Source organism: Orycteropus afer, unplaced genomic scaffold (genome assembly GCF_000298275.1).
Source record: "Orycteropus afer afer isolate SDZICR_OR568_19922 unplaced genomic scaffold, OryAfe1.0 scaffold00259, whole genome shotgun sequence".
In the NCBI taxonomy this organism is placed as follows: Eukaryota; Metazoa; Chordata; class Mammalia; order Tubulidentata; family Orycteropodidae; genus Orycteropus; species Orycteropus afer.
The window spans coordinates 3,839,191-3,851,043 of NW_006921846.1; the positions used below are offsets into that span (position 1 = coordinate 3,839,191).

At 36.0% G+C, this 11,853-nt stretch overlaps 1 protein-coding gene across 1 annotated transcript in view; it reads right to left on the reverse strand.

Moving 5' to 3' along the window:
• Window positions 1-11,853, reverse strand: part of KLHL13 (kelch like family member 13) — a 191,883-nt gene that overhangs the window by 106,284 nt on the left and 73,746 nt on the right. The window contains exon 2 of the mRNA XM_042782199.1: window positions 4,848-4,913. Within this exon, the coding sequence (XP_042638133.1) occupies window positions 4,848-4,913 (66 nt within the window). The remainder of the gene's footprint in view (window positions 1-4,847; window positions 4,914-11,853) is intronic.

Here is an 11,853-nt window from a genome sequence, read left to right on the forward strand (position 1 = left end):
CTAACCAGAAGACTAGCGGTTCAAACCCACCAGCCACTCCTCAGAAGAAGGGGTCACTATGAGTTGAATCCACTCGACAGCAGTAAATTTGATTTTTTTGTGATACACGCACACACACACACATTATCATGTTAAATGTAAGTATATGTTGAAGAAAATCACCATGAATACATATTTTCTTAAATAAAAGAAACACACTACTTGTAGTGATAAAGGAATAGCTAACAACAACAATATAAAAAAATCCCTTCTCTCACCTCCCTCTCTCAAATAAAAATAATCTGTTTAGTTATCTTTCAGCAACTTCTTTGGTACCTCCTAAAATCACCTTGAGTAAGTAAAATAGTTAAAGCATTGCTAGGTTTTCTGATTGCCTGTACAGTAAATCCACATTTAAAAAAATCCACTGCTATAGAATAGATTCTGACTCATAGGGATGCCTATGGAACAGAGTAGAACCCATAGGGTTTCCAAGGCTATAAATCTTTATGGAAGGAGACTGCCATGTCTTTCTCCCATGAAGCAGCTGCATAGTTAATCAAAATAAAAAGCCATTTAAAAGGTATAGCGCATACTAAAAGAAAAGTTCAAAATATAGTGTCACTTACTAAAAAATACTTTCATATAAAACTTTTCAAACTGTTTCCCTACTTGGTCTTAATTGTGGCACCATCAACTATAGAACCACCTGTACAAAAACTACATGAAGACAATGTTAAGCAACATTGCAATCTGTTTTGTAAATCCTGCATTATTTTGGTAAGACTACACAATACGCAATAATGTTTATTTATGACCGTTGAAAAACTTTTCAGTAATAAGTACATCACATATCAAATACAAAAAGGCATACTGGCAAAAGAAATTGAACTTTTGCTATATTTTATATTTTTTCAGAAATGCCTATATTTTTATAAAAATCTGAGGTTCTGAAAAATCTGTAGAATGATATCACTGCAGTCAAGTCGATTCGACTCATAGCACCCCCTCCTTGGGTTTCTGAAGCGGTATCTCTGCAGAAGTAGATCACCCAGTCTTCCTTCTGAGGAGTGGCTGGTGGGTTTGAACCTCCAGCCTTCTGGTTAGCAGTCAAATGCCTTAGGTATTACACCACCAGAGTTCCCATTAGAATGGTATATTAAGATTTATTTCTCAACATCCCAAAACAAAATAATGAAATAATACTACTACTCTGAATAATTTATATTTATATCCTTTCATCCAAAGAGTTATTATAACAGTAACATGTACACTATAAATGTCAGAGCCAGAAATGAGACCTAGGATATTAGCTGGCTGTCCCATCCTTCCTGTCCCTGAGTGTATGTAAGCCTTGGTTACAAACACTTAGAGGATAACTGCAATGAAATAAAGTTGGGCTAACCACAAATGGACACTTTCATGGAAAGCTAATCCCAAAAACTCATTAGTATTATACAACATTACTTAGATTTTCCATGAAAAAGCAGCCTTTATGCTCAATTGTGATTTCTTTTTCTTTTTTTTTTTTAAATCATTTCCTTGGCCAAATAATTAAAAGTTTTAATTCTCTACTCATATATCCAAAGGAAATACTGGTAACTGAAAATAAAAGGTTCTAACTATATAATGAAAGGAGGAATCTTACACATCAATCAAGATTCAACTTTACACCTGAACCTTGTGACCCACGGCCATAACGTATTCAACAGTTATCCTAACAGTGTAGTTTAGAGTCACAGTTATTTGTCTTTTATGGTTGTACCACAAGACATAGAAACCTGCCCAATACATCTAGTTTGATGACTTGAAATCTTTCTCATTTTCTAATTTAGAAGTCTTCTCTTTGGTCATTTTAAGTTCTGCAAAACAAGTTAAAAGGTACAACAACAGCTATTCTGTAGGATGCCAAGTATATAATGGTAAGTTATAGAAGCTAGCTCTAAAATGCACAATTTAAAATTACTATGCCTGAAAAATATACTTAACAATTAGATTAAAATCCTATGATGTATGGGAGAACAGAAGGGCAGTGTTTGCACAGTGAGACAGCTGGGTGGGGAGAGTGCATGGGAAGGAGGACACAGGGAAGAGGAAACTACAGGGAGGAAGTGGGATGAGAGCTGTTACATTGTGGGGAAATGCAGTCAATGTCATGAAACAAAATTTGTATGAACTGCTGTATGGAAAATTAATTTGCTCTGTAAACTTTCACCCAGATAACAATTTTTAAAAAAAATCCTATAATGTAAAAATACCATTAACTCATATAAAATTCATGTGTTGTGATCTAACGACAATGTTTTTTAGCATTACATTTAACTTTATCACCATTGAATGCAATGGTTATCTGATGGGGGAGGGGGGCATCCCTTCTCCTTTACCTCATGTTCTATTTCTAAGTAGGGTAGATATGATTTTGATATGAGGGAATAAAAATAGAATTCATCTTCTAGGTTGACTCTAGGTTTAAACTAGAGGTAACTTAAATTTGGGATTTCCTGACTGTCTTTTAAAGCTCTCCACTTCAAATAATAAGTTCAGAACCACTTAATGTCTTTATAAGCAAATGTGTGTTTTAAATAACTAGTTATTTCTTATGGAATTCTGAAGTTATGTAACACTTGAATAAAATACATTTTCCCTCCAGTTAGCATATATTTATTCATTCATTGCTTATTTGGCTTGATCTAAGTCAGGAGACAGGAGTTCTGATGGTATAGTGGTTAAGGCATTTGCCTGCTAACCAAAAAAGGTCAGTGGTTCGAACTCACCAGCTGCTCTGTGGAAAAAAGATGAGGCAGTCTGCCTCTATAAATATTTACAGTTTTGGAAACCCAATGGGGGTCACTGTGAGTTTTAGTTGGAAGTCAAGAGACAATGTGGTGCATTTTCAGGAGTCTTCTACTATTGGGTCTGCTATTTCGTTTGAATTTCTATGACACTGTTGGGTCATTAAGCAAAAATGTTTATGTTTAGGGGTTTCCAAAATTTTCAAATTTCAGAGTTCAGATTTATAAAGCACAGAACATATAACTTGCATTTCAAAAAGGGGAAAGGGGCAGCAAGACCAAAGTTAAAACTGATACCTTAAACAGGAAACAAGCATGAGTAAATGTATTGATTAGAACCATAAGTTTGTACATTTATCAACTAAAACAGATTTTGATTGCGGCCCCTTCAATTTGTTAGTCATTACTGACAGCGTGTGAGAGACTCTTTGAACTTCACAAATACTCAAATCAATGAACTCACTAAGCATAGTGTAAAAGTGTAGAGGAGGTACTTGCTGAATCAGTTCAATCATCACTAAGTACTGAGGAAGCATGACTTTGCCAAATGTTACAAGTATACAAAATAAAACATGTTCACTGGCCACAAGGTCCTTTCAATCTACTCCGGCAGACTGAATATTTACATGTGAAAAATGAGTGAGCGTGAAAACATTGCTACCGAACCCTGGAGAGCCTAACTTCCTAGACATTTAAAAAATGATTTTAAATTTAGAACAATTGGGAGAGGTTAACTCTTAAAAATATCAAAACTTACATATTTTTCACCTTTTGATGGAGAGCTTTCTGCCCTTTACCTTCTCCAGAAGTGTAACGTGGACCCAGTGGCCTTCTACAAATACTTCAGAGTAGCCACAATGCACAGTAGTTGTTGTGATACGCTTCAGATGGAGATACAGCAAGGTGTGCAAGTAACAGCCTTGTCTGACTCTCTCCACACATACACACACACACCTGCTCTGGTTGATATGTTTTTGACTTGGAACACAGATGCTACAGAAAGTGGCACTTTGATTTACTCTCTAAAATAGAAGTCCTCTACCTTTAAGGCACACACTTTCGAATACATAAGAATCACATGGGGTGAATGTTTTAAATGTAGATGTCTGAGAGTAGGGTCCAGGATTCTGCAGTTTGAACACGTACTCCAGAAACACTCCTTTAAAGTCAAGTTTCTTAACCCTCCCTCAAGATACACAGCTATAGTGAGATTCTATTTTCTCTCTCAGTCCCTGGCCTTCTTCAACACATCAGCCTTGGCCGCTCACCACCCTCCATGTGGCTTCTAATTACTAGCCCTGTTACTGAGGCCTGATGTGCTCTTCCCCACTTCCTTCCCTCCCTTCATTTTTCTTTCTTTTCTCTCCCCTTCCATTTCTAGCCTACTTCCTGGGTTTGCAAGCAAAAGCTGCCCTCCAGGCACCAGTGGTCGAGGCCTGAGTGTCATGACCATTATCTTTCCTTCCCACACTCCAGATCCTACCAGGTCTGGGTGAATCTGAAAGCAAGGTCTCCAGCTGGTTGGTAAATAGTCACAGAGGCAGGCAGACAGACGGATGCAAAGGGGGAAATTGTGAAGTACAGCAATTAGAAAACAAAGGCAGTATCAAATATGTTGATTATGCAATACAGATTTTACAAACTGAAAATCTGTTCCAAAATTCTTCCTTGAGGTAGAATGCAAGAAGGACACAGCTAAGCTTCAGGCACCTGTGGTCTGATTACAGCTGTGCCACAAACTAGCTTTGTGACTTCCATTGTTAGTTTCCCTCCTCTGTAAAACAGGGAAAATGCTATGTTCCTTGCCTGTCTCACAGCAATGTTATGGTAACCAAGTCAACTTAGGTTTGTGAAAGCACAATGAAAAACATAAAGCACAGTAAGATGATGTGTGGTATTTTAAACAACAACAACAAAAAATGATTTATTGTTTGGTCTTAATAAACACAGTGCCCTAGACATTGTTGAAACTTTCTTTGATGACAGAAAGTCTTCTAATATCTCAGGGTCTTTTTTTTATGAAAATAAATTCTCACTGACATAAAGGTAGAGGAAAGCGCAGACCCTTGGACATACCCTGAAGTTGATTTTTTGAATATATCCTTGAAATCGGCTTGTTTTAAAGACAATTGCCTCCGTCTCCTAAAAGTGGAGTGCAAACAAACAAACAAAAAAGAAGCTGGTTAATTGTGGTTCTATTGTATTTAGTTCTTATTTTTCAAAGCACACCCCACAAATATTTTAGCTATAAATTAGTAAACTACTTTATATTTCAGTTGAGACCACACAGAAAAAATTTAAAATACCTTAATTAACTTTAAAAAAAAAAAAAAAAACAGAAAGAACCCTTAACTAGAAAGACATAAGATTCTCTTTGATTTTAGAAGCTCTCTTTATGTTTAATGAAGTGTAGAAAAAAGATTGACATTAAATACAATATTTATTGGCAGCTGATCTAAGAGACTAAACTAGCCAAATTTGGACCCAAGGAAATACTTTTCCAGTAAATATAGACTCAGCCCTTGGAATGCTTTGTCATTTTCTAGGGTTTTTTTTTTTTTTTTTCCTCCTGGCTTAAAAAGCTAGAAAGGTCAATTCTTTGTTGATATATGTTTTTGCCATAAAAACCTGAAAGCCAATGACACACATTACTAGCTTTCAGAGAACAGATGGCTAATGTTCTTCTAGGTTCATTTACTACCAATTTTCTTATTTTCGCACTACATGTAATTAATAAAAACATAGAAATAGATGTACTGCTTCCTAACCAGGACATTTTGTTTATGTGAAGTTCTGCCATATATCTAACTCCTTTGGGTTAATACAAAAGACACCGTGGAACAGACATAGTTCTGGTCCAGTCTCAGGAATGCAGTTTTAAAAATAGAGACTACTATAGAAGCACTGCAGTATATGCTGTCAACAGTCAACTCTCCTAAAAAAATTCAAGTATGCTGGCAGATGTTTGAGGCATACTAGCACCAAATTGCATTTATTTACATTTCCTTTATGTTGTTACTAGCTTACAGAAAGGAAAGACTAGCCTTATCTAGTCTTTTCTTCAAAATGAACTAACTATTTTGTTTTTTCTGGGTCATCTCACAAGCTCTACTAAATTATTAAAGTCACAACTAAATCAAAGTCATAGTCAAGCAGTTATCTTTAAAAAGACCTTGACAAAGACCTTATCCAAAACGTTATCCAAAATCTAATGACTTTGTATGCAAAAGGTAAGTGGCAAGTATTTCGTTTCTTTTTCAGAATAATAAACTCCAAACAGTATCTCCTTAATGACAATACTATTTCAAAGTCTACTTTGAAAATGCTATACACATAAAAATGATTATTTTTGCATCACAAAAAGCTACAAGGGGTTAAAGGCACACTTGTGAAGTTCCAGCATTAAGGGCAGCTTCACCAAATAAATAACAATTATATTACTCCTTTGCTTAAAAATACATTAAAATATCTTTAAATACAGCTTATTTTATATTCCTATTAATATTATCTTTTCTTTGTGTATTTAAGAAGAATCTGGTGTGCCACCTTCTGGTAACTAAGTGAAAGTATGTATCTCTATATAAGTCAGTATTCTTTATTTTAACTTTTTAAATATAGATATATTTTTTAACCTGCAATGCATTCAAACTATAGAAATTAAGCTATACTACAGCATGAAATAAAGTAAAATTCTCTGAGATGTCTTTTTAAGACCCAAGCCTTACACATGCTTCCTATGGTTTTTGCATGGTTACCAATATGTCTCCTGAATTCTACAATACATATAAAATTGATTTTTGTATACCGCTTCACAGCCACATGTGCAAATAACAGGCTTGCTATTTTAATGAATAAATAACAGCAGCATATAAAGGAAAAGAAAGGTCTCTTACCAATAAGCCCATTTTTCTCTTAAGGTTTGAACTCTCATCATTTGTCATGTTCTTGTGGATCCCTCTCTCATCAAATTCTCTGGAGTTTTAAAGTTAAGAGCTGTGATGCACAGCTAGGCTCTGCTACATAGTAGCGCACCCCAGTGCATCTGTCTGGTATAACACTTCAGTTTTAGCTCCCAAAAGCAGAAACAGGCTTTATGCATTCAAAAATTTATGCACTCCACACCTTCCCTTGATAGGAAACTGTAGTCAGTGTGGTTGAACTATGCATATTTCATATCTGAACTTCTAATCAGATACAAAGATTAGCACTATGTGAATCTTGTGCTTAGTTCCAGTAAACTGAACAGGAACGAAGCACTCATCATTAGCACAGAGGTGGGGTGAGGCTGAGACTAACATCAGATCAGACTTAGACAAAATATGTTTACCTGTTATTTTCATATTCTCTTAAATCTTCATTATTTTTAACTCTTCCCTTTCTCTTGCCCCTAGTAGCCAGTCATTAAATCATATCCTTTTATCTTTAGCCAATTTTCCAGGAATAAATCCTCTAGTTTTGTCTTTTTTAAAACAAAAGAGGTATTGCAAAAAACACATAACTGGTTTCCCCACATCTTCCAACTTCGATCTATCAGACAAATTGCTTCTAGATAACCCTCTAAAAATAACACTATACCTGATACAAGCTAGGTGTTCAATACATATTTAGTTTAGTTAACAAATATATGTTAAGAATTTATTACGTGTTAGAAACTGTGCTGGGTGATATGGCTGTAAAGGTGAATAAGACTCGATCCCTCCATCTACAGAGGTTCCTAGTTAATGAAATGCAGGAAGCAGAGAGGTACACTGATAACACAAAATATGGCTTAGAAGCTTTTGAAGTATATGCCCAGGCTACTACAGCATCAGAGTATTAAAAAAATTGTGCTGCATGCAAAAGAGGCCTTCACAAGGTGGAATTTAGAAAGAGTCCATGCAGAGGCAGAGATCTAAGGAAGAAGAACATGGTGAGGGGTTTGGAAAAGTCTTCATATGGCTAGAAAGAGTTTAGGGTACATAGCACTGAGGGGAGTGGCTTTTAAGGTATGCAGAAATAAAATCATAGAGGACCATATATGCCAGTGAAGGGGCATGAGAAGCCATTTGTTGAATTAGTGGATCTATAAAACAATCCACTTACAAGCAAGCAAGCAGCCAACCAACCAATCAACAAATCAATAAACTCTTTAGAACCCAGCACTGAGAACTCACTCCCAGCTGGCCCAACCTAATCCTCTAGCTTACTGTCCTAGTACCATGTAACACCGACTTCCCACTCTGTCTCACAAGCTTGTCTTGCTCATTCTGTCCTTTGTTCCAGAGGTATTTCCTGCATGAAGTCTCTCCTGCTTTTCGCTTTTCTGAATTCAACCTATTCTTCCTGCTCCAGCTCAACGTTCATTCTTTTCTGTGATGTCTTCCCTGGTAATTGGAGTCTACCATTTTTTTTAAAGTTCCTCCATTAAAGGTTTAATGTTTAGTACACAATGTTCAAGAAATAGTTTTGATCCTTTGTCATAAAGTAGAACAAGATAGTGAGGACAGGGTACTGAAGCAAAGATTACTAAGGTATGAGGATAAACAGGCCTAAAAAAGCCCACCTTCCCAAGCTTCATAATATACTAATCTTAGCACCTTCTTTCACCATTTCCAAGGCTGAAAAGGAAAGGATGTGAATTGTAAAGAGACATTACTATGCAACACTATTAGTGCTACCCATTATAGTTGTGGTTTAAAAAATTTCAGAGAACTGATGACAAAAGGATAGCAATAAAGTAGTTGAATGATGGTCCTCGATGTTGGAAAAATAGAGCTGCAAAGGGAGAAATAACTGTGATTATATTTTACTGCTTGCAGTAAATCAAGAGAATTTATCTGAAATTCCATACAATAAACACAGTATGTTCATGAAGACCTCAAAAAGAAGTAAGAGAGTAAGGAGATTGGATCCAGAAAGTTGAGAATCTCTGAGGATGGGGAATTATAGGAGGAAATCTAGGTGTGAGAAGGAGGTGTTTTTAAGAATGGTATAATAGTGTTAGCTGGGAAATCAAACTAGGACAAGAAGCTTCACCAGAGAAACATCCGGTATAAATATTTGGTGTTCTTTACCTATGGAACCCTATTATGCTCAATGTCAAAGAGTAAGTATTCCAACTTTAGTCCATTTTAGCATTTAGCATTCAGCTTTGTCTCCTCCTTTTTACATATGCACAATCTCTTAGACTTATGTAATGATGCAAAAACTATGTTGTTTTCTTTTATGCAGAAAATAAAAAATATTTTCATCTCAGTCAACCAACTCATGTTAAAGTGGGTTAAGAGGATTCTCCCAATAATTTCAAAAAGCAGTTAATACTTGAACATAATTCTCCCAATGACTTAAAATTTCCAAGATAAAAACTGTCTCAACCCCTCCTTATTTATCAAGTGCTAAAACTGACCACTTTCTTTTCCACTAACTTGTAAGGAAAAAATTCAAACACAGAAAAAAAAAAAAGGAGAATATGACTTTGGATGGGTGCCACACTTTCCCCAAGGAGGCTTCAAGAAAGGACAGAATTTGGAGGGATATAAAAATGATTTCATCCATCAGGTCTTCATGAGAATATTTTAAAACTGTGTATCAAAGTACCATAGATTGTGTAACAAAGAGAAATAAGTCAGACCGTTTCCACATTTAGTTTGGTAGAATACTGACCAATAACCAGAGTGCTTAGATTTCCTTCAGGTTTGGCAGAAGAACACAACCATATTATATTTCTACTAGAATAAGGAATTTTATCCAAATTCACATAACAAGTTCATCTAAAAATTTTAATAGGAAAAAAATCAGAGGTTCTGAAAGTATGCTAGATGAATCACTAATAGTCTGTCAATGTCCTCCTGGTAATCTACAAGTAAAACTATTATAATATTGGTGACTGTGGTGACAGGGTCTATATTTGTCTAGTATAAATAATTGACTTATATCCCAGTTAAAATAACATCATCATGTTATCTCTTCCAAAGCAGTATTATTCCCCTTTTCTTCTGGTGCCTTAAGGTGGCTGAGAGTAGGATTGGTGGTTTATAGACTTTTCTGTCCTAGACTATATAGATTTTTGAGAACAAGGTTGGTCAGAGGCATTTACTCTGTAAAGAAAATTGCTCACATTTCTAAAAGCCAGAAGTTCATAGTTCAACTGAATTCTCAGATTCCAAGAATATTACCACTCAGTCCAATGGGAGGCATAGTCAAAGGGAAGAACATGAATAGGAATGCCTTTTGCTACTACTGTAACTACTACCTGCACTGTCACTGGATTCAGAAAAATGGATTCAGAAAAATGGCAAAGGAAGAAAAAAGAAGGCCAAAGTTTCAGAACCCCCCAATCCCAACTGAATGAATTAGAACTTTCCTGTAAATCCCTGAAAGGTAACAAAACTCAATCATACCACTATAATAACACAAACATTGAGGAACCATTCATGGGTAATTCAAAGTATTTGTTGTTATTGTTGTTAGTTGCCATCGAATTGGCTCCAACTCATGGTAATCTTAGGTATAAAAACAAAATGTTGCCTGCTCCTGTGCTGTTTTCATGACTGTTGATATGTTTGAGTCCACTGTTGCAGCTATTACGTCAATCCATCTCACTGAGGGTTTCCCTTGCTTTTATTGGCCTTCTACTTTGCCAAACATGATGTCCTTTTATAACAACTGGTCTTTCCTGAAGATATTACCAAAGTTAGTGAGCGGAAGCCTTGCCATCCTCTCTTCTAAGGAACATTCTGGTTGTATTTCTTTTAATAGTGATGATTCTTTTGGCAGTCCACAGTATACTTAACATTCTTCACCAACACCACAATTTGAACCCATCAATTTTTCTATCTTCCTTTTATATTATACAACTTTTCCATGCATATGAAACAATTAAAAATACCATGGCTTGAGACAGGCACACCTTAGTAATCAAAGTGACATCTTTGCTTTTTAAAACTTTAAAGAAGTCTTTTGCAGCACATTTGTGCAATGCAATACAGGGTCATTTGATTTCTTGACTGCTGTTTCCATAAAAGTTGATTGCTGGGAAGTTTAAACCATCATTTTACTTTGAAAACATGGAACTAAGCCAAGTGACATACCAAAACAGAAGGGCAGACATGACATTTATAAAAAGTCAGAATATTTCTATTTGTGAATTACATTTCAATCTAGATAATCCACAAAATATTGTGTAATCAGTAGGTATTTTATTATCAGTAGGTAGCCTCAATCAGCAGAATTTCAAGTAAAATAATTTATTATACCTCTTAAATTTAAGCAGTCTCATTCCCATTTTCCACCCAACCCTGAGGTCAGTAGCACAGGTGGTAATATTCTCATTTTACTAGTGAAGAAATCAAGTTGTTAAATTACTTGGCTCAAGTGACAAAGCTGCTGAGAGAACTAAAAAGCAAGAATACAGGTCCCCCAACACCCTATTCAGTGTTTCCCCCCTTTTATTCAGGGGTCACTCTTGCATTGTATTAATATTGGTTTTACAGGTTAAAGCCACGAATATGACTCAACATCACATACAGACAAAATATCTTCCCACACTGATCACATAGAAGTAAATGGTTAGAGGAGAAGAATCAGTCATGGAAGCCATAGGATGACTATATGATAAAATCTGAAGAATGATCAACCTATATACCTGTTCCCAAAACACCTTCGTATTGCATTGGGCCAATCTGTTGCCAAAGACCTCTTTAAAGTGCTGAAAAGCAAAGATGTCTCCTTGAAGACTAAGGTGCTCCTAACCCAAGCCATGGTATTTTCAATTGCCTCATATGCATGTGACAGCTGGACAATGAATAAGGAAGACTGAACAGTTGAGATGCTTTTGAGTTGTGGTGTTGGCAAAGAATAATGAAAGTACCATGGACTGCCAGAAGAACAAACAAATCTGTCCTAGAAGAAGTGCTACCAGAATGCTCTTTGGAAGCAAGAATGGCCAGACTTGTCTCACCTACTTTGGTCATGTTGTCAGAAGGGACCATTCTCTGGAGAAGGAGATCATGCTTGGTAAAGGGGAGGGTCAATGAAAAAGGGGAAGGCCCTCAACAAGATGGATTGACACAGTGGCTACAATGATGGGCTCAGGTATAGCAGG